The 24090-nt window shown below is 40.3% G+C and overlaps 5 protein-coding genes and 2 pseudogenes across 19 annotated transcripts in view; all 7 read right to left on the bottom strand.

The window, feature by feature from the left end:
- LOC146524648 (protocadherin beta-16-like) overlaps window positions 1-24090 on the bottom strand; it is a 277164-nt gene that overhangs the window by 136602 nt on the left and 116472 nt on the right. The window lies entirely within an intron of this gene.
- LOC146524650 (protocadherin gamma-C5-like) overlaps window positions 1-24090 on the bottom strand; it is a 298508-nt gene that overhangs the window by 183561 nt on the left and 90857 nt on the right. The gene's annotated exons all lie outside the window — the stretch shown is intronic.
- LOC146524655 (protocadherin gamma-A3-like) lies at window positions 38-3281 on the bottom strand. The gene has a single exon (XM_085174486.1). The coding sequence runs from the start codon at window positions 2789-2791 to the stop codon at window positions 299-301; it is 2493 nt and encodes an 830-aa protein (XP_085030612.1). The 5' UTR covers window positions 2792-3281; the 3' UTR covers window positions 38-298.
- On the bottom strand, window positions 3763-7212 carry LOC146524654 (protocadherin gamma-A3 pseudogene; annotated as a pseudogene).
- LOC146524653 (protocadherin gamma-A7 pseudogene) lies at window positions 7396-10773 on the bottom strand (annotated as a pseudogene).
- The window catches only part of LOC146524649 (protocadherin gamma-A11-like), a 124271-nt gene continuing 111082 nt past the window's right edge, over window positions 10902-24090 (bottom strand). For all 8 annotated transcript variants that reach the window (XM_085174729.1, XM_085174721.1, XM_085174770.1 and 5 more), the window contains exon 2: window positions 10902-11422. In XM_085174729.1, the coding sequence (XP_085030855.1) occupies window positions 11408-11422 (15 nt within the window). In that variant the 3' untranslated portion in view covers window positions 10902-11407. The remainder of the gene's footprint in view (window positions 11423-24090) is intronic.
- Window positions 19151-24087, bottom strand: LOC146524652 (protocadherin beta-15-like). Its single transcript, XM_085174499.1, has one exon. It carries the CDS (start codon window positions 21842-21844, stop codon window positions 19355-19357), a length of 2490 nt encoding a protein of 829 aa, XP_085030625.1. The 5' UTR covers window positions 21845-24087; the 3' UTR covers window positions 19151-19354.

The raw sequence follows: 24090 nt of genomic DNA, 5'->3' as shown, positions 1-24090 counted from the left end.
CTGCTTCTTTTTAGTATTTTACTTTGACAATGTCTTCGTCTTATGGGGATGCAATAAGCAAGCACAAAACATTGCACAAACACTAGGAGTATGATCATTAATCTTTTCTCCAGCACAGCTTCAGTATATGAAATACTGGAAACTATTGGGGACTTTTAGGGAGATCTATCTTTAAAAAAATAACTATGTAAGACCTTTTACAGAAGCTTTGTAGGCCTACCTATATGCAGAGGGAAACTGAGATGCTGTCCTTGGTGCTGAGAAATGTGTAATGCTGCCAAGCCTTTCATCAGAGCAATCAAACAAAGAAGGAGAATAAATACAGAAATATTCTTTGACTGACCTCTAGAGGAGAGTCTGGTTCGTCCAGGATGCTCTTTTCACTCTGTATCCGCTGCATCGTTCCTGTAGAACTGGGGTCCATTATCAGCACGTTCTGACTACCAGCTCTGCCGAACTTACAGTCACTCTTTCTGGAGTCAGTCGTCCTGCACACCTCGTAATTGTACACATGTGGCAGAGTCCCTGTCCCCAAAGTGTCTGAGTAACGTGGTGGATAATATGGAATGACAGGCAGGTTGGAGTGATACAGGATGCGAGACTGTCTCCACCTGTAGATTTTGACTGATATAATAACCACTAAACACGTGATGAAGAGGAAGGAAACTACAGCCAGAGCCAAGACTAAGTAAAAAGTCAGGTTGTCATTGTACTCCTTGTCGTGCGTCAACTCAGTGAACTCCGACAGCACTTCAGGGAAGCTGTCCGCTACCGCCACGTTAACAACGACTGTAGCTGAACGAGAGGGCTGCCCGTTGTCCTCCACTATAACAGTCAGTCTTTGCTTGATAGCATCTTTATCAGTGACTTGGCGGATAGTTCTGATTTCTCCATTCTGTAAGCCCACTTCAAACAGCGCCCTGTCTGTGGCTTTCTGCAGTTTATAGGAGAGCCAGGCATTCTGTCCAGAGTCCACATCAACAGCCACCACTTTAGTCACCAGATAGCCCACATCTGCTGAACGAGGAACCATTTCAGCCACCAGAGAGCCACCAGTTTGAACTGGGTACAGAACCTGTGGGGGGTTGTCGTTCTGGTCCTGGATCATTATTTTCACAGTCACGTTGCTGCTAAGTGGAGGAGAGCCTCCATCTTGCGCTTTAATTACTAACGCAAGGTGTTTGATTTGCTCATAATCAAAGGTGCGAACCGCGTTAAGAACACCAGTTTCAGAGTTTAAAGACACATAAGTAGAAACTAGACTCCCGCTGACCTGTGTGTCCTCTAAAAGATATGAGATTCTAGCGTTTTGATTCCAATCAGAGTCCCGCGCACTCACAGTAAATATGGAAAATCCAGGAGAGTTATTCTCTGTGATATAAGCAGTATAGCTGTTTTTATCAAATAATGGTGCGTTGTCGTTGACGTCAGAGATTTTTAGATGCAATTTTGTTGAACTAGACAGAGGGGGAGACCCAAAATCGGTGGCTGTAATTGTTACGTTATATTCTGAGATGGATTCTCTGTCAAAGTGTTGATCTGAGACCAAATTGTAATAGTTGGTCAGAGATGTTTCAATTTTAAAGGGAAGTTTACCATCAATCGAACATTTAATTTGCCCATTTCTCTCAGAATCTGCGTCTTTTATATTTAAAACGGCTATGGTTGTAGCAGGTCGGGCATCCTCGGGCAGGGGACTAGAAAATGACATTACATTTATAATAGGAGCATTATCATTAACATCAATAACATCAAATATAACCTTACTTGTCCCAGTTAGTCCACCGTGATCCTTTGCCTCTACCCTCAACTCGTATTTTTTGTCTTTCTCGTAATCAATCTGACCAGACACGTAAATTATTCCGGTGTTTTCATTAATTCTAAAAATGTCCGCTGCACTTTCTTTTATTTCGGACAAACTGTATGTAATGTGTCCATATGATCCACTATCTGCGTCTGTGGCATTTACTGTAATGATACTAGTCCCCGTTTTCGTGTTTTCCAACACAGCTGCTTTGTACACTGATTGATTAAAAACTGGAATATTGTCGTTGGCGTCTAACACAGTCACATCTATATTTACTGTACCAGATCTCTGTGGTGTTCCTCCATCAACTGCGATTAATTTCAAAGAGAAATGCGGGTGTCGCTCTCTGTCTAAAGGTTTCTGGAGCACCATTTCAACATATTTTCTTCCATCTGGATTTGAATGTTGTTTTAATATAAAATTGTCGTTTGGGGACAGAATATAATTTTGCAGTGCGCTTTGGCCTACATCAAGATCCTGCGCGCTCTGCAGAGGGAAACGTACTCCAAGTGCAGCTGATTCGCTTATTTCAAAACTGATGGGTTTATCTTTGTTTGGGAAGACGGGTGCGTGATCATTTATATCCAAAACCTCGACAGTTATTCTATGTAGTTCAATCGGATTTTCCAAAATCATCTCAAAGCTGAAACTACACGGCGTTACGTCCCCACAAAGCTGCTCTCGGTCTATTCTCTCATTCACGACCAGAGTCCCTTTGTCTGTCTGCAGCTCGGTGTAGTGAACATTTTCTCCGGTCACGATACGGGCCCGCCCTGAGCGGAGCCTTTTTAGATCCAAGCCAAGATCCTGCGCCACATTACCGATAACAGAGCCTTTCTTCATCTCCTCAGGTATAGAATACCGAATCTGACCACCTACCATGTTAACAGCAAGAAGCAGCAACAGAAGAAATCCTATGTGACGTCGTACTCCACAAAATGATCGCCATTCGGATACGCAACTCAGGCATGTTAAAGTCGCCATCACTCAGACAGAATATATAGAGAGAAAACGAACGCTTTTTCCGTTCAGGCAGTCTAAATAATGTCCTAGTCTATCATCCCTGAAGCTACATTTACAATTGTCTACAACCTTTATAAGGTTGTGAGTCCTCGTTCAAACGAAATCTTGACAAAAGACAATGAGCTTCCCTCAATGTATGATCACTGAGGGGATGGACTGGATGACAACGAAAGACCGAAAATATTTAACTGGCCAACAGCGTCCCTTAGAGTATAAAACGTGGAAGTCATATGATTCCTGAATTTCAGAAGCAGCACCCCAAACCCAACATCAACATATTTTATCTTGCGTGGAAATCAATATGAAATGATATCAAAACACCATGTTCAATAAAATATTTTCACTTCAGCATGTATGTCGTAACGAATTTTGTCAGGAGATACAGTTAAAATGGACCCACTAGAATAATGAAAGATTATCTTTCAAGTAATTTCTAAAATGGAAGTATTACTTTTAAGAAATATATACATGTATAAATCTATATATCAGTTGCTAAAGTAATTAATGTGTCCTCAGGATCTTATAATGACTAATTTAGAATCACTAGAAAATATTTTGGCACTCAACTATCTTGTCATGAAATGTTTTCATGGGAAAGACATAACATAAGAATGCTATTAAGATATGTGTGAATGATTGCTCTGCTTAACATTAAAATGCTGTTTTACTAAACTTTCAGGGTAGTCTCGTTCTTTAGAATGTTGTGGAAACCAAATAATATCATTAAACAAAATCTCAGAAGACACTGCAAAGACATGTTTAGAACATTAAAACCAATTTATTTATATTAAAAGAAAAATATTGGCCTCTACCCCTGATTATTGTGGAGGATGTGTGGAGAATGTGTCAATTGTGGTAATCTAGAATTACCTGACTGCTAATGTAAACTAAGACTCTGTTCTTGTTGCTGGAAATTTTGCAAAATTGAGAAGCTATTTCACCGAAGCAATTAAATAAAGGATAAAGAACAAATATGTCTATATGAAATGACAAACCTCTAGAGGAGAGTCTGGTTCATCCAGGATGCTCTTTTCACTCTGTATCCGCTGCATCGTTCCTGTAGAACTGGGGTCCATTATCAGCACGTTCTGACTACCAGCTCTGCCGAACTTACAGTCACTCTTTCTGGAGTCAGTCGTCCTGCACACCTCGTAATTGTACACATGTGGCAGAGTGCCTGTCCCCAAAGTGTCTGAGTAACGTGGTGGATAATATGGAATGACAGGCAGGTTGGAGTGATACAGGATGCGAGACTGTCTCCACCTGTAGATTTTGACTGATATAATAACCACTAAACACGTGATGAAGAGGAAGGAAACTACAGCCAGAGCCAAGACTAAGTAAAAAGTCAGGTTGTCATTGTACTCCTTGTCGTGTGTCAACTCAGTGAACTCCGAAAACACTTCAGGGAAGCTGTCCGCCACCGCCACGTTAACAATGACTGTAGCTGAACGAGAGGGCTGTCCGTTGTCCTCCACTATGACAGTCAGTCTTTGTTTGACAGCATCTTTATCAGTGACTTGGCGGATAGTTCTGATTTCTCCATTCTGTAAGCCCACTTCAAACAGCGCCCTGTCTGTGGCTTTCTGCAGTTTATAGGAGAGCCAGGCATTCTGTCCAGAGTCCACATCAACAGCCACCACTTTAGTCACCAGATAGCCCACATCTGCTGAACGAGGCACCATTTCAGCCACCAGAGAGCCACCAGTTTGGACTGGGTACAGAACCTGAGGGGGGTTGTCGTTCTGGTCTTGGATCATTATTTTCACAGTCACGTTGCTACTGAGTGGAGGAGAGCCTCCATCCTGCGCTTTTACAATGAATAACAGTTGTTTGATTTGCTCATAGTCAAACGAACGCACTGCATGCACCACTCCGCTTTCTGCATTAACAGAAACGTATTCAGATACTGGAGACCCATTAATCTCACATTCTTCCAAAATGTAGGAAACGCGGGCGTTTTGGTTTTCATCGGGGTCTTTAGCATTAACAGTCATGATAGAAAGACCAGGAGAGTTATTTTCCACAATCCAAGCCCTGTAAAAATTTTGAGGAAATTTTGGGGAATTGTCATTAACATCTGACACCTTTAGATTAAAAGTTTTTCTGGTTGACAGCGGAGGGGAGCCCGCGTCTGAGGCAATAACGGTGATGTTAAATTCTGACAAACTTTCACGATCTAAGGCAGCATCAGTTATCAGTGTATAATAATTTCTCACATTGGATTTAATTTTAAAAGGAACACTGCCTTCGATCGTGCACCTTACCTGTCCGTTTTCACTCGAATCAAGATCTTTCACGTTAATAATGCCAAGAGTGGTACCCGGAGGTGAGTCTTCTGACACAGGACTAGTGAATGACATCACGTTAATGACCGGTGCATTATCGTTTATATCCAAGACCTCAATTTCAACTTTACTAGAATCTGTCAGTCCCCCTTGATCTTTCGCTTCAACCCTGAACTCAATCTTTTTGTCCATTTCAAAGTCGATTTCCTTTGCCACATATATTCGACCAGTAGCTTCATCTATATCGAATAAATCAGCTATCCCTGCCTTTGATTTTGAAAAGTAATATGCCACTTTTCCATTTGAACCGGTATCAATGTCGCTCGCATTCACTGTAACAACATGCGTGCCTTTTGGGGCATTTTCAATCACCGCGGCCTTATATAAGGATTGATTAAACACCGGAGCATTGTCATTCGCATCTAATACGTTTACCTCTATATTTACTGTCCCAGATTTCTGTGGATTTCCACCATCAACGGCCAACAGTTTTAAAGATAGGCGTGGCTGTACCTCTCTGTCTAAAGGCTTCTGAAGCATCATTTCAGCATATTTACTTCCATCCGGATTAACATATTGTTTCAACACAAAATTGTCTGTCGGAGTTAAAATGTAGTTCTGCAGACTGTTTTGCCCAACATCAGCGTCCTCCGCACTCTCCAGCACAAAACGGGAACCGAGCGCAGCAGATTCGCTTATTTCAAATTCCAAGTGACTGTTCTGAAAAGTGGGAGCGTTATCATTTACATCCAATACCTCTATCGTCACAGGGTGCAGCTCCATCGGTTTTTCCAATAAAATCTCAAAGGTAAAGCTACATGGAGTCAAATCCCCACAAAGCTGCTCTCGGTCTATTCTCTCATTCACAACTAAAGTCCCTTTGTCTGTTTTCAGCTCTGTGTACTGAATGCTTTCTCCCGTAACGATACGGGCCCGTCCAGAACGAAGCCTTTTTAGATCCAAGCCAAGATCTTGTGCCACATTTCCAACAAGGGACCCCGTTTTGAGCTCCTCTGGGATCGAATATCGGATCTGTGCCTCCGCTCGATAAAGAAAAAGGACGTGAAAAAGAAACAGGCTGGCTGTAAGTCGCATTCGCCATCTTACAACTCGGTCTCGATGTTCTACTCCAAATGCCATTTTTGAAAATAGGACTTAAAAACCAAAACCGAGCAATGGATCGAGGGCTTTAACTTAAAGAGGACGACTCACACATCCTAGGTCGATATATGACGTTAAATAAAAAAGCAGGTGTGTATTCTATTTGATCCAGCTCCTATGAAAAGCAGATCATCTGCCGTTACAAAACGCAGTGATGGGGGAGGAAACAGCCCTGTCTCGAAATGCATGGCAGAATAGATTTACCAGGCAACAGCGTCACTTAGAGGGTATAATATGAAAGTAGAAAAGCCAATGTCCACGTTCATCACTCTGCACACTATCTCTGTAGAAATAACGCATTTGCACGAAGTAATGATTTCACTTTGAAGGCACGTACGTCTGTTAAGTGAATTAAAGAATGCAGAAAATACTGACTTTCACTGTTAGAAAAAAGATTAATTCAACTGGAAAAAAGCAAAAGTGTGTGACACAAAAGCAAAAAGACCACTGGCACTTTCTTCTCTTTTTCTCTTTCTTTTTAAAACATTTTTTGATAACCGCGGATTTCAAAGTTACCGTCACATGTCCCCTTATGACATAAAAAAATACACATTGCTGGTGACCTGTAAATTTTAAAGAATAACGAATGATAATAAATTAAAACTTGCTTGCTATTAAATGAATCTGGACTGGTAATAATAGAGTTATAGGTTGTCGTTTTTTATTATTTATTTATTTGTTATTATTTATATAATAAACTTCATTATAAATAAAACATACAAGTGGATCCTAAATGAATGGCCTCTTCAAAGTCTTAGAAATCTCAACGATAATAATGATGACTGCATCTCAGAGCAAAGCAGTTCAGCACCAAGGACAGTGACAGGACAGTGGAGCCGTTTCCATTTCAGAATGTAACTACTACAGTATTTAGACGTAATTATATTAACCCTGCATAAAAACAAACATTGTCATCTGATGAATATATATATATATATATATATATATATATATATATATATATATATATATATATATATATATATATATATATATATATATATATATATCAGTGTTCACACAAGCCAATATAATCAACCAGAGACGTGATGTTTGCACTGCATCCTACAAAGTTTCCAGCGTCATCCATGCTAACCAAAGTCTGAGTTGCTGCACTTATTTGATGTCACTGGTTGGGGGGGTGGGGTATTCGCTGTTCGCTGATCATGTATAACACAAAGATAACGTTTTTAAAAAATCAGGCTATCAGTGTATTTACTTTGTCTTGAGTAGAGTCGATGAAATTGTATAACCATCTTCAAATGAGGAGCTATTGTTACACTTGTTTATGTTTTACACAAATGTAAAAAACAAAAAAATGTAAAACATAAACAAACCTCTATCGGAGAGTCTGGTTCATCCAGGATGCTCTTTTCACTCTGTATCCGCTGCATCGTTCCTGTAGAACTGGGGTCCATTATCAGCACGTTCTGACTACCAGCTCTGCCGAACTTACAGTCACTCTTTCTGGAGTCAGTCGTCCTGCATACCTCGTAATTGTACACATGTGGAAGAGTGCCTGTCCCCAAAGTGTCTGAGTAACGTGGTGGATAATATGGAATGACAGGGAGGTTGGAGTGATACAGGATGCGAGACTGTCTCCACCTGTAGATTTTGACTGATATAATAACCACTAAACACGTGATGAAGAGGAAGGAAACTACAGCCAGAGCCAAGACTAAGTAAAAAGTCAGGTTGTCATTGTACTCCTTGTCGTGGGTCAACTCAGTGAACTCCGACAGCACTTCAGGGAAGCTGTCCGCCACCGCCACGTTAACGATGACTGTAGCTGAACGAGAGGGCTGTCCGTTGTCCTCCACTATAACAGTTAGTCTTTGTTTGACAGCATCTTTATCAGTGACTTGGCGGATAGTTCTGATTTCTCCATTCTGTAAGCCCACTTCAAACAGCGCCCTGTCTGTGGCTTTCTGCAGCTTATAGGAGAGCCAGGCATTCTGTCCAGAGTCCACATCAACAGCCACCACTTTAGTCACCAGATATCCCACATCGGCTGAACGAGGCACCATTTCAGCCACCAGAGAGCCACCAGTCTGGACTGGGTACAGAACCTGAGGAGGGTTGTCATTCTGGTCCTGTACATGTACAATAACTGATGTGTTACTACTCTGTGGGGGTGACCCACCATCTTGTGCTTTAACTCGTATTTTATACTCTTTGACTTGTTCATAGTCCAGTGAACGCAGAGACTGAATGACTCCACTTTCTGTATTAATGGAGAAATATGCGGATACCGGATTTCCATTCAGCTCGTCTTCAAAAAGAAAATATGATATACGTGCATTCTGGCCCTGGTCCAAATCAGTAGCGCGAATCTGCAACAGAGGGACACCTGGAGAATTGTTTTCCGTTACCTGAGCGCTGTAAAGACTTTGACTAAAAACTGGAGCGTTGTCATTAATATCGCTAACTTCTAAATAGACAGATTTCTTGTTCGATAATACTGGGAAGCCCTCATCAGTGGCAGTGAGAGTAATGTTGTACGTGGGAAGCTTCTCTCGGTCGAGAGTTTGCGCAGTGATTAATGTATAATAGTTTCTGAGAGAAGATTTAATTTTGAAAGGCAGATGTTCATCTATAGTTAAATGCACCTGTCCGTTTTTCCCAGAATCTTTATCTTGGACACTAATTAACGCCACAACTGTGCCAGGAGGAGAATCTTCTGAAATCTTCCCCGAATATGAAGCCATTGTGATTACTGGACTGTTATCATTTTCATCTACTATTTCGATCACTAACTTGCTGGCTCCTGTGACACCCCATGGATCTTTTGCTTGGAGGTTTATCTCGTAATTTGGAGAAGCCTCATAATCGATATCCCCGACGAGTTTAATCGCACCCGTGTTGGAATTTATTTCAAAAGGACAAGCGGAACCATCTTCTAGGTGTGTGAATGAATATGTAACGTTACCATTGTAACCTTGGTCAGCGTCTACTGCACTGACTGTGGCAATAATTGTGCCTCGTAAAGCATTTTCCAATACAGAAGCTTTGTATATGGACTGTGTAAAAACAGGCGAGTTGTCATTTGCATCCAGCACAGATATGTGTATTTTTACCGTTCCGGACATCTGCGGCTCCCCACCATCGACAGCCGTTAATATGAGCGCGTGTTTGCTTTGCTTCTCGCGGTCCAAACCACTCTGAAGCACCATTTCGGCATATTTACTCCCATCTGCTCGAGTATGTTGTTTGAGAACAAAATGTTCGTTTGCTTTTAAAGAATAACTCTGCAGTGAGTTTGTCCCTACGTCAGGATCAGCTGCACTATCAAGCAAAAACACAGTCCCAGTCGGCGTCGATTCGCTAATTTCTAAATTAATTTCTTTTTTGGGGAAAACGGGAGCATGATCATTTATATCTTGTATTTCGATAGTAATGGAAAACAATTCGAGTGGCTCTTCAAGAACAATTTCCAGACTAAAGCTGCACGGAGATTTCTTAGCGCATAATCTTTCTCTGTCAATTCTTTCATTGACAACGATATGGCCTTTGTTCTGGTTCAGCACGACATATTGATTATCATCTTCCATTACCAGTCGAGCTCGACCAGATACCAACCGTCGGACATCCAAGCCCAGGTCTTTTGCAATGTCTCCGACAAAGAGTCCTTTCCTCATCTCTTCTGGTATAGAATAACGGATTTGTCCATTGACTGCAGCAACCACAAAGAAAAGCAAAATGGAGACGTTCCACTGACGCAGGGTACCGTTGTGCTTCATATTATCCATTTCTTCCCAGTAATATCAGGTCCAAAACAACACAGTCATCGGTACAGAAAGCTCCAGCTATTTATCATAGAGGCTTTGCAGTGTGTACAGTCTTCTTTTAAATTTACCCAAAGCCACGACAGCTTAATAGCCATCGCCTATTTCCTTTAAAGACGGGTGGTGACTTTGTGTCTTTAATGCGCATTGCACAAGTCTGCTTAGGCAACAGCACCACCAGCAGTGATGGATTAAAACGGCAGGTGTCTGAGCACTGATGCTCCACTTTTTAGCCTTTCCTGACTACTGCATACATTGTTTTTTAGAGACACCCAACCGTTATTCATGCAAAAGAAAGCAAAATCTCGATAAGCATAGACAAGTCAAAAGATAAACGAATAAGTTAAATAAATTAAGCATATTTTTTCCATAACAAGTGATTAATATACTGTCTGTTTCATTATCATCTCTGTTTACAAGTCATCTTATGACCACCTAAGTAGGTCCGAGATTTGCCGTGAACGGAGTGGGCTGACAGCAACGACAAAGTTTTCTGATATCCAGCAGACTAAAACATATAAGAGATTGAGCGAATTCATTTCACAAACATTATGTTGAGACTGAAGTGTGGACAAACACACAGATTCTGTGCAAAACCATACTGGGCTGCATATCTGCAGACAGAGAGGCAGTCTGACAGATGGTTACATAGATAAATGAACAAATGTATACAAAGATACAGTAGAGAATGAGTGGATAGATAGACGGATAGATAATCTGATCTAATCTAACTGATGAGTCCAATGACCTAGATTTGAGCAGTGGAATCAACATTGAAAGTACTGCTACACTCATCCAGAGGCATGAAAAAATAATGACACATTTCAGAGCAGTATGTTTTTGTTTTTGTTTTCTTTTTTGTAGAGCTGAAAGGAATGGATAAATTTGATAGGTTTTGATACTTTCTTGCATGCTTCCCTCCTCACACATATTAGCATCCTGCTGAAGAGCAAAATATTTTGTGCACCATGATTGAGCATTATTTAGGCAAAGACTCCACAGCAGAAGCCAGAAATATTCACATTAATATTCATGTGGCATAAAGCCTAGGGTAGAACTACCCAACGCACACAAACTAGAGTAATGTTGCTGCTGTGTTTCAAGACTGCTACCTGCAGTCTCAGTCCTGCACCAATATGACTTTCAATGAAACATTTCTGGGAATATTTGTTGTATAAACACTCATAACATTTCACATCTAGTGTCAATGTAGATCATGGGTTGTGGTGAAATACTATCATGTACTGTGTAAAGGGAACTGTGAATTTCATATTAATTGTGGCTGTATATTGCAATGATAAGGATTACAGTGTTTGAGGTGAGATTTCAGGGAAAAGGGGAAATCAAAATAATCTTACCTATTAGATTGAAGTGGAAGATCCAGGACATGCACCAAGAAAAGAAAGAAGAAAAAAAGACTGTAGTTAGTATGTATCCTGGAGAACAACAGCAATACAATAAAATAAAATAAAATTCATGCATATTTATTGGTTTTACACACTGCAAGTGCAATACTGATACAATGGAATACCATAATTTGATCTTTTGAGTTTTTAAAGCAGCATTTTACCCAGACCAAAATATTTTAGATTTAATAATCTAGTGTTTGAGAATTTAATTGCACTGATTGTTCCTCCTCATGTTTAGAAGACTGTTGTGCAACTACTGCGAAAAAAAAAATATCTGTGACAATTTATCACATAAAACACTAAGGATTTGGTGCAAAATCTAGATATTTTAGTGACAGTATGTGATAACATTTAAGAAGGTCATGATTTAAGAACCTGGTGAAAAAAACAAACAAACAAAAACTAATCAACTAAAACGTTGATGTCCCCTCTGGACAAGATGATTCTGAAAGCCAAAGCAAGACAAAACAAGATTACCCTCAGTTTTTAGAATCACTGAATCTTAGTGAGACTTTCAATATTTAAAGTAAGCCCTTATGTAAACTGGAAATTCTTTCCTATCTTACAGCAGCACTGCTGAAACAGAGCTTTGAACAATGTTCTTGTGACCTAGATAGAATTAAACAAAAAAATATGCGCTGCATTTAGAAGAGAATAGAATGGCTTTTTATTGTCACTGTTACAAGAACAATGAAAGGCAGTTTGGCATTTCTCCATTTGTGTGAAGTACACAACAGCGTAAGTATTTACACAATAACAGACAAATTTACATTTACACAAGAAAGATATGTACAAGTTATACATGCACCTGCAAAAATGCGGATACACCCATACAAACATACACGCACATACATACATATATGTATATATACATATATGCATGCGTACATACAAACACACACATATTTCCACATACACGCTTACATATAATTAAATACACATACATGCCATCTGAGGAGCAGGTGCATTGAGAGGTGCAGTGCGATCAGTGATATTGCACATTGAGTGTGTGAGTGTGTGTGTGTGTGTGTGTGTGTGTGGGGGGGGGGTGCTGTTGCAACTATACTAAATAAGGTTATAATAAAGAGATAGGGGTGTTGGTTGCATTGAAGTATAAATACAAATATGGTTTATAAATAAGGTGTGCCATGTCCATGAGTGTTGCCCTACCTCCAATCAGGGTGGAGGTAGGGCATGTTTGATAGCCTGTAGGTAAAAACGTCTGTTGAGTCTGTTTGTCTTCAACCTGATGGACCTGTAATTAAAGGGGGGGGAAAGTGAGTGTCCAGGGTGCGATGGGTCTTTGATGATGATACTGGCTTTCTGCTGATGTCTGCCAGTATAGATGTCTCCGAGGGGAGTTAGTGAAGTGCCGGTTGCCTGCTCTGCTGTCCTCACCACCCGCTGCAGTTTCCTCTTGTCCTCCGCGGTGCAGCAGTTGAACCAGAGTGTGCAGCAGTAGGTCAGAAGGCTCTCGATGGTGGAGCGGTAGAAGTTTACTAGCAGTCTCTGGGGTAATTGGGCCTGATGTAGTTTCCTGAGGAAGTACAGCCTTTGTTGTGCTTTCCCTACCTGGTGGGAGATGTTTGTGGACCAGGTAAGGTCGGGCGAGATGTGGACTCCAAGGAACTTAAAGCTTTCTACCCTTTCTACCTCCTCCCCATCAATGTAGAGGGTAGAGTGCTCAGATCGCTTTGTTCTTCTGAAGTCGATTACCATCTCCTTGGTCTTGGCTGTGTTCAGATGCAGGTTGTTGTCGTCACACCATTGCTTCAGATGCTGAACCTCCTCTCTGTAGGCTGAATCATCGTTGTTGTGTTAAAGTGTTCCTCGATGCGCTGTTTGTATTTGCACTTGGGTTCTTTTATGCCTTTAAGCAGAGATTGGCATGCCTCTTTGTAGACTTGTTGGTCTCCTGATTTGAAGGCGCTGTCACGTGCTCTTAGTAGGGCTCTCACCTCACTGTTGACCCATGGCTTCTGGTTCGGGAACACATTAATAGTCTTTGTTGTTGTTACACTCTCAGTACAGAAGCGTATGTATGAAAGTACGGCAGATGTGTGGCCCTCAAAGTCTGATCCTTCTGCAAATACACTCCAATTCGTGTTATCAAAAAACCGATGGTTTTTTACCTTTGAATTAGAGGACAGGGGATCAGGGACAGAGAGAGATGGTCAGAGAGTCCGAGTTGAGGCAGTGGGGTGGCTTTGTAGGTATCTGGCGTTGGCGTTGACCTGGTCGGAAAGCTCACGTTTTTAAAGAATCCAGGCAGGACAGATTTCAGGTTTGCGTGGTTAAAATCTTCTGCCACGATCACAGCGCAGTCTGGGTGCTTTGTAAGCTGTTTATTAATGGAGCGCTGGAGTAGCTCCGTGGCTGACTTAGCATTAGCTTGCGGCGGCACATAAACTGCTATTATTGTGATCGCTTTGAGCTCTCTCGGCAAGTAGAAGGGTCTGCACTGCACCATCATGTATTCTATGTCCGGGCAGCAGTGAACACTTTAACTGTGTTGTTGGCGCACCAGTTATTGTTTACAAACACTAGCAGACCTCCTCCTCGTTTCTTACCGGACTCTTTGTTCCTGTCCGCTGTGAATGTAGCGTGGCCCGCTAGCTTAATCGCAGTGTCTGGGGTAAAAGAGTCCAACCAAGTCTTTGTGATGATCATAACACAGTAATCCAAACGGCGTGAGGTGATCCGCAGTTGTAGCTCATCCATCTTGTTATTTAGTGACCGTGAGTTGGTGAGGAAGAGGCTCAGAATATCCAGTCAGTGTGGGTTAGCACGTAGCCTAGCCCTCAGCTCCGCTGTCTTCTGTTTCCTGTGCCTCGGTCGCCTACGCCACTTCAGCGGTGGAATTGGAGTCAGTGACCCTCCGGATCTCAGGGGGAGTTGAGTCCCAGTCATTGTCAGCGAAGGTGTGCAGGTTTTTGTGGTTTAGAACCGCAAGCAGTTCAGTTTTGCTGTACTGCATTCAAGGGCGTAGATTTGGCATGGACGGAAGGGACATGTCCCCACCAATATTCAGCGATTATTGAATTGTCCCCACCAATAATTTGATCTCTTCGAGTAAAGAAAATCAAACCGATAGAAAGAAAAAAAAAAACCGATCTGTCAACGTCTCATTCACCCAGCGGTGCAGAAAGAGTTAAATTACGTTCTCTACTGGAGTCCTACCTCATGTGACAAATATCGCCAATGTGATTGGCTGAGCCTTTCAGGGAGCTCTGTTTAGTTTTAGCGGCGGCAAGCCTGCGCTGCGAGGAGGAGAGGAGGATGGCAGCAAAAAGGAAGAACCTGGATATAAGAAAGTATTTTTCAAAGAAACCTGTAAGTCACTTAAAGCCAAATTAACTCATAAAATGTGTCCGTCATAATAACGTTACAGGCTATGCTAGGCTTTGGCCCACATCAGTCTAAAATTGTATGTAACTAAGAATAACGTGTTTTGGAAACTAACTGCACAACATGCAGCACTATTAGTTATCTCAGTCTCCCACAGTAGCATTTCTAATTTTGATTGAAGCTGTCAGAGACAACGGCAGCCTCGAGCGAGCCAGGATATTAGTTTACAGAGGCTGTTAAAATTATATGTCTAATGTTAAAATGTTGGTGACACAATAATTTCATCCTAGTGGCACTGACTTATTCATAGGGTTAATTTTTGAGACAAAATATCATGAGGTAGTCATGATTTTGCAAATATTCCACCTTGTAATGCAGTTTGCACAAATTGTTTTAAAAATGCACTCACCCTACAAACATTACTAATGAGTTAAGATCTGCACAAATTGACAGAAACACTGAAGCAGCTACATATTTTATTCTTATTGTCATGTATGTCCTATTTGTCAGGTGACAGAAGAACCAACACAAAGCTCAGAGAGCAATGGTGGCACAAGGTCACAGGTAAAATTGAATGATGACTTGTTGGTTCATGGCTATTTGAAGCACATGTGTGACTGCATGTATTTGGAATGTCTCACTGTTATTTATCTGGTGACAGAGGCAGCTCTGCCATGTTGTAGCTCAGACAGAGGTGAAGAGGTGAGGTCACAGGTGACTGACTGATGATTTGGTGCTGTAGATTAACTAGTATTTATTATCATGACAATTGTTAGGCTGCTGACGTAAATTGATTCATTAGTGTATATTTGACAAAGAATCTGAATTGACATGTCTCACTTTTTATATGGCACGAATCAATGTGTTATTTTATCAGGTGGCAATATGTCCACTCCACAATATGTAGTGCAGTCAGAGGGGAAGATTCAGGACCAAAGGTGAGGCACATCAAGCACAGAATAATAATTGTAATCTGAGGATAAAATGCAGGTACTGAGGATGAAGGAAGCTTCAGTGCTCTCAGAAGACTAAAAAGATGGCTAAGGTCAACAATGACTCAAATGGGATTAAACAATGCTGCTGTATGTCCACCAGGAGAGACTGGACAGTATAGATGTAAAACAAGTATGCCAGCAGTTTATCTCAGTTAACGAGAGGAGAAGGCATGTGTGTGGCTTCTTCACATAGTGGACATTGAGTTGTTGTGTGGGACACCAGTAGTCCATGTCTGTTGCTGTAACAGTAGTTCATGTTTAGAATAAAAAGTCCCAGCTCAATGATTTGATAGGGGCAATTGTGTGCCTAAAATGTTGCATAATTTTGCTGAGAGATCTTTTACTTTGTGGTAATCTTAGATGAGTAGTTTTATGGACAAAAACCACCAGGTCATTCAGTGTTCCCTTAGTGCCAAAATATAACAGATGTTGGTGTACTATAACTGAACTAATGTTGTTAAGTCCTTAAAGTCATATTCTTTTATTGCCATGACTGTATTTGAAACTATTTTTATTTTTGTATGATACCTGATTTATATGGAATATGGCTGAAGTAAACTAGAGCTTAAAATACTTAGTCAGTCATTTGTTTAATAGTAATTTAACATTATATAATTCACATATAAAACTATCAATTGTGATTTTAAATGGTTTAAAAGCATGTAGAATAGCATATGTAGGCAAGTATATTTCTCCTCTTTTTATTAAGAAGTAAAAACAAAAAGGAAAAAAAATAAGAAACAGGGCAGGGTTTGGTGGTCGAATCATCCGTCCCCACCAATGTCAAAACCAAATCTACGCCCTTGACTGCATTTGTGCTCCTGCATGTTGGAGAAAAAGTGAAACAAAAATACACTAAATAAAAAGAAAACCTTTAAGTTGAGGAGACTGCCGGGCCACCATCTTGGGTACTCCTTCACTCCTAGCACAGATGAAATTAGGAGCAGAAATGGTAAATGGACTGGTTCTTATATAGCGCTTTTCTCCTCTCACTGAGCACTCAAAGCGCTTTATACAACTTGTGCATCCACCCAATCATACCCATTCACACAAGCACTTTATCTAAGGTTTTTAGTGTAGTGCTTCTATCTAACATTCGCTCGCATTCACACTCCGATGGATGCATCGAAGGGCAACATGCGGTTAATATCTTGCCCAAGGATATTTGGCATGTAGACTGGAGGAGCCTGGGATCGAACCGCCTACCTTCCGGTGAGTAGGTGACCCACCTGAGCTACAGCCACCCCCTTACGACCTCAGATCCCGCTGAATTATTACTAAGCGGAGGGGGAAAAAGAGCAGAAATGGGTCTAGAGCTATAACAGAAACACATATGAATTCATGAGGGTATTCTTTTCACGACAAAACCTCTTTGCTTTATCATCATGGCACTCTGTATTATGCAAGAGTAGGCACACTCAGGCACCTTATGCGACACAGACACACATGCACACATTTCACAGTTTAGGTGTTGTGTAAGATTTTAACTACTGACCTGAATAAAGCTTACAGCTAAACACACACACACACGCACACACACACACACACACACACACACACACGTTTTTTAATGTAGGAATAAATGTGATTTGCTTTTACTGTTGTGTGTTTACTGTTTTATGTCCTAAACTTAATGTTAAGTAGGCCAGGGTAGAGTCTAATAACAAAAAAAAAAAGGGGGGGGGGGAAGAAAGAAAAACACCACTAACACTACTTTGTTTCCTTTTGATGTGTTCAGCAGTGGCCATATCATTTAAGCGATCAGAGTGATAATCAAAAAACAGGTATAATATGGTCACTGATGACTACTGATGATCTTTCACACTGAGAAATAACTGTCACTAGACAATTACCAAATCATTCAAATACATCCAATTAAAGTCTAAACTATAACAGTATGTAGTTATCCACATGTATTTTATTATTAAATTTGCATTTAACTTTTAAGAATATAATAATATTATTTTGTCCAGTCTACCCTCTTGTGCCCAAATCCCCCACTTCCTTCTTTTACAAGTTCCTGCACTTGATATACTGTCTACCAAAGGCAATAAAGAACTATGAAAGGCAACTATAAAGCTCTTACATAGACTAATGCACATCTGGTAGACAAAGGCACAGGAGGAAGAAAAAAGAGTCACACAAAAAGGCAGGCAATCTCCCATAAGCTAAATTTAAAATATGTGACTATGTTCTCATGAGTTCTGAGAGTGTGCAAGCGGTCACCCACTTCCATTTAGAGGAGTAAATTAAAAAGAAATTAAAACGGGTTGCCTGAAAGCAGAAGTTAAGGAGCAACAAATCAGGAACTAGTTATTCTAGTGACACACAAAGGGAATTTTCTTTCTTCTTTCAAGTCACTTGTGACCACTATAAGCAGGAACTGCTCTGTTATTATTATTGTTATTGTTGTTCATGGGGGGGAAATTAGTCAGAAAGGAAAAGTGATGCTTTTCTAAAAGTTAAGTTTATTTTTCATCAAATGCACAAAATCTGTTGACATATGGTTCAATAAAAGGTATGTAGTGCAAAGCTTTATTTGATCTCTGTTACAATAATTTTGTGGTCTCTCTCTCTCTCCCCCCCCCCCCCCCCCCAACAAAAAAAATATAAATAAATAAATAAATAAATAAAAATACTGACAACCTCACAGGGGTTTACTCATCTTTGACTATGTCAGCCGGGATAGGTTCAAGCCCCGAGACCCCAAGCTGGATAAGTGGTTAACATATGATGGATGAAAACAATGACAAAAGTTGGCTACAGTAAAGCAAAGAGAAAAATAAAACAGGCTGAATATGGAAAATTACAATTGCAAATAATGTTTTTAGTCAGGCAAAAACAAAAATACCACAGACAAAGCAAAAGACTTAGACCTAAGACTACTTCTCTTCAACTATATCACTCTCAGAAGACATAGGGATGAATGAAGAAGTCATAACGGTCTGCCCTGCATTTTGAATGCAGAAAATGAGACATTTCAACTAATGTATTTAATCAGTTATATGTTTTTCCACACTGAAAGGTATTACAAATATTATGTTGTGTCTGTTACTTGTGCAGATAAGATAAAGGGGATAAACCATAGAATATTTTTTTTCTTAGATTAAAAACAGAAAATAAATGTAAAAAAATGACAGAAAATTTATAAAGTTACTAAACGCTACATTTAACTGTCACAGGCAATATAAATAAATACAATACATACTTTAGTTACACTTCTGTGATACTATGTCTAATAATATGTCAAAAGATCAACACCTATAAGTTTGAGACTGCTACCTGTGTCCAATGTGTCAATGTGGCGGTGAAGTTGAGGTTATATATAAAAGACAACATTTTCGTGCACAAATACACCCATATATAGGACAAAATCTTTTAGAACCACTAGATCACGGAGAACCATTACGTGTATATTTTAAGTAATTATATAGAAACATTATTTATTTATTTAGTTTTTAAAGAAACCACAGTTACAACATTTTGTTAAAATGGTCCATCTCAAATCCAACATGTTAAAACATGCTATGGCACACTCTCATTTGATCACGTAACAGGGATGCGGTGCACCTGCCCTCACCTTCAGCGTGGCCCTGTCTGCACTGAGGCGCCTCAGTGTGTTTTTCTGATAAGCCGCACTTCTTTTCTTAAGAGTGTCGGTGTCTGTATTTGATGCGAAACGAAAATCGCCTCTCCACGACCCGGTGGTCATAAAGGAATCATATCGCTCATCATTCAGCAAGGTGCCGCAACGGCTAAAATCTGCAAAACTAGAGGGGCAATAGGTTGTGGGGAAAACGGGCAGACTGGCTGTGGTTGAACGGTAAACGTAGCCACGCCGACAGAGTTTAAAATAAAACACTCCGCTGATTAGAAGGATAAACATAGAAGACACAGTTGAAAGAGCGATTATCAAATAGAGCGTTAAGTTATCGCTCTCTTGTGACTCATCTGCAAACTCTAAAAGTTCACTTAAAACCGGGAGCCCATCACCAAGCATTATGCTGACTGTCGCAGTGGCAGAGAGAGATTCGAGCCCGTTATCCGTTACTAATACAACAATAGTATGTTTTGGTTCATCGTCCTCTATGAATGTTCGCGTTGTTCTGATTTCCCCTGTATGCAGATCTACCATAAACACGTTAGGCCGTGTTGCTTTGATTATTCTGTAAGAAAGCCATGCGTTATGACCTGAGTCAGCGTCCACAGCCACCACCTTAGTAACCAGGTAACCTCTAGGCGCTTCAGCTGGTACCATATCTTCAGCAATGTAACCGCTACTTTGCACAGGATATAAGACCACAGGTGCGTTGTCATTTTGGTCCTTAATAAACACATTTATAATGCAGGTGGTGGAAAGTGAAGGCCCACCGCCGTCTCTAGCTGCCACTTTAATTTGGAAGTAAACTGACTGTTCGTAGTCAAACATGCGTGAGGTAAAGACCTCCCCCGTGTCTGAGTTGATGCTTAAGAAAGATGACACTTCTGAGTTTGTGTCCTTTGATATTTGGTATTGGATTTTAGCGTTAGACCCGTCGTCAACGTCTTCCGCTTTGACTTTAATAACAAACGTGCCAACGGGTTGATTTTCCAAGATGTTGGCATTGTACTCGCTTTGCATAAATGTCGGGGGGTTATCATTTATATCGCTAATCACGATTGGTATAACTTTTACACTAGTAAGTGGGGGAGAGCCCGCATCAGTGGCAGTTACTGTGAGGTTATACTCTGGTTGCACTTCCCTGTCCAATATTCCATCAGTCACTAGCATGTAATAGTTTTTGACCTCCGATACTAATTTAAAAGGAACATTTTTTGAGATCGTACAGGTGACACGCCCACTGCTCCCAGTGTCCATATCATATATATTAATCAGAGCAACCATAGTCCCTGGTTTGGAGTCTTCAGCCACGTTAGAAGAGGCCGACTTTATTTCTATCACGGGCTTATTGTCGTTCACGTCAATCACATCAATTATAAGTTTACAGTGTGAGGCCTGGCCACCGCCATCTTTAGCCTGAACATCTAGGTCGTGTGAGCTAGCTTCTTCATAGTCAATGACACCTGATACGCGAACTTCTCCACTTAAAGGGTCAATTTCAATAACACCTCCCAACTTGTCAGACAGATGACTGAAGAAATAAGTTATCTCCCCATACACCCCCTCATCCAGGTCCGTGGCCTGTAGCGTGGTTATGACAGTCCCTATGGCTGAGTTCTCTGGCACAGAGGCTTTGAAAACTCGCTGGCTAAAAACTGGGACATTATCATTGGCATCTAAAACACGGATAAGGATAGAAGCAGTTCCTGATCTAGCCGGATTTCCCCCGTCAATTCCATTGATTTTCAGTACATGTTCAACTTGTGCCTCCCGGTCCAATGCCTTTTTAAGAACTAGCTCAGGATAAGCATTTCCGTTCATTTGGTTACCCATTTCCAGTGCAAAATTGTCATTCTGGCTCAGTGTATATTCACGGACAGAATTCGTGCCGAAATCGGGGTCATGCGCGCTCTCTAAGGGAAAGCGCCTCCCCAGAACTGTGGATTCCACTAAATCCAGTTTTATCTCCCCCGTAGGAAACACTGGGCTGTTGTCATTTATATCTGTAATATCCAAAACTATGCTGAATGCTTGAAGGGGCTGTTCAAGTAAAAGCTGATACTGTAAAATGCAGGCAGTGGCTTGTGCGCAGAGCTCCTCTCGGTCTATCCGTTGGCTGATCAAAAGATTGCCTGACGCAGTGTCCAGTTCACACAGCTGGCTTGTTCCTTCTGCAACAACACGGGCTCGACGAGCATCAAGCTCTTTCACCTCCAGCCCCAGATCCCGCGCAACGTTTCCAATCACAGAGCTCCTCTGCATCTCTTCTGGAAGAACATAACGGACTTCTCCAAACGAAACAGCGGAAAGGAGACTAAGAAATGAAAAATGCAGCCACCACTTTAACTGAAGTCGATGCATCATCAATAAACATTCTTTCAGAAATGGATGCACTGTCGACATTATAGCTAAGTCGCTAACATACATCCAAATACCGAACTGAAAATGCAACTGCAATCCTACGATTCCCTGCTTCTCTGGCTGAGTTAATCATGCTCTATTAAGAAAGCTGTCAGCTCGGATTTCTCTCTCTCTCTAACCTCTTTTTTCATCTCTCTCTCCCCCTCTCTCTAACTCCCTCTCTCAGACAGCTCCACATACAGCCTCTCTCCTTTTCTCCCCTCATACACACACGATAAAAAGAGAAATGCGCATGCATACACAGCCGCCGGTCCTAACCCAATACTCTAGTTCCACTGACACAGATAGAAGTAGACATGAGCATCCATGACTCAGACTTTATAAAAGAGCGTCACCAAGAGACTGAGAGAATAACTGCAGCTGTCTGTATTATCACCTTGCACCACGTAACCAAAGTGAGCTCAAGTTGGGAGCTGAACATTAACTGCTATAACTACTAATAAGACAAATACGTTCATTGTATTTGAAACAACACGATATGGACACAGTTAAAGCAACATTTATATTATGTAACAGAGTCTAGTATGGGATCCAGGACCTGAAGTGGGCCCCGATTGATTATGTGATTGATTAGTATTTTGATAGACAAAGTAGTTCTGACCTACAACCACTCAATTTATTCTCTATTTATTAAACACATTGTCCCAAAAGGACAGGGACAGGAGTTATTTCTACACAAAATGTTATTTATGGCAAATCATTTGGACTTAAACAGACAGACAGACAGACAGACAGACACACACACACACACACACACACACACACACACACACACACACAAAGTCATGAAATGACTTGGCGTTACTTTGTTCAACTTAATCCCTCTAGTGGCTGCTACGAGCACTCAAAAATCCAGTTTATTTCCATAAGTAATGACACTAAGAGACAGATGAATCACTCTATCACTCTACTTCCTCTTGCTGAAACAGCAACACCATCCAGCAACATACACATAAATATATCCATGGCACTGCAACTCTAGCTACAGATTAACAATAATATATCCACGTATGAAAAGAACTGTGACTAAGTGATTATCCATACATCACAGAACAGAAAGCTATTACATAATTATCTCAGATAAACAGGGAAGTCTAGTATTAAAAGGTGGCAAGTCTGAGGGAAATGCAGTGGCAAAGGGCTTTTTCCCTCTCTGCACTGTGAAAAAATATGACAGCTTGATACATGGGGGTTCATAACGTGTTAAAATATTTGAAAAGAGAATTTGGCTTCATGGGGCATAAAACAAAGGCATATATACAAAATAAACTGATCTCACAAAAAGTAGCTGGATAGGATGATCATGCAGCTATGAAGTCTCAAACTAAATAACACTACAACAATGCCATTTCACGCTGTAAGGGTTTAGTCGGTGTAAATTAAATTAAATTAAATTAAATTAAATTAAATTAAATTAAATTAAATTAAATTAAATTAAATTAAATTAAATTAAATTAAATTAAATTACATTTAGTCAACAGTGTTGTGTCAGTGGGCAAGACATTTTTGTGAAGTTGTCAAATTTTCATCAGTAACTAACTTGTGTTATTCTATAACACAGGTGTCAAACTCCAGGACTCGAGGGCCGGTGCCCTGCAGATTTTAGATGTGTCCTTGATCCATCACAGCTGATTTAAAAGGTTAAATGACCTCCTCAACATGTTTTGAAGTTCTCTAGAGGCCTGGTAATGAACCAATCATTTGATTCAGGTGTGTTGACCCAAGGTGATATCTAAAACCTGCAGGACACCGGCCCTCGAGGCCTGGAGTTCGACACCCCTGTTCTATAACTTTTTTGTGCAGCTGAAAGCCTAATAAATTAAAAATAAACAAAAGAAAAGAAATAAAAGAAAATGAAAAATAAATACAATAAAATAAAATAAAATATAATGATGAGATGAATTGAAAAATAAAGTAAAATAACAACATAACATTAAAAAAAATTACGAGTAAACCATAGCCAAGAAACCACGTAGCACCAAGGAGATAGAAAAAAGCAACAGTTTTCAAACAAACATTTTTCTACACAGAGAAAAAAAAAAGATTGGCCAAATGTGTGTATAGAAACAGAACACTAAATACATTTTGCACAAAATATCTTCTTTAAGTTTAACTATTGGGTAAGGAAATTTTAGTTTAAGGTTAAGTTTAAAACGATTATTTTCAATGTTAACTATTTATTTTCTTTTTTGTTTGTTTCTTTTTTATTTTTTTTTAATAAAGGCTATTGATTAAATTATTGCTATATTAAG

Source organism: Neolamprologus multifasciatus, chromosome 2, assembly GCF_963576455.1.
Source record: "Neolamprologus multifasciatus chromosome 2, fNeoMul1.2, whole genome shotgun sequence".
In the NCBI taxonomy this organism is placed as follows: domain Eukaryota; kingdom Metazoa; phylum Chordata; class Actinopteri; order Cichliformes; family Cichlidae; genus Neolamprologus; species Neolamprologus multifasciatus.
This window is presented reverse-complemented; position numbering and strand designations above follow the sequence as displayed.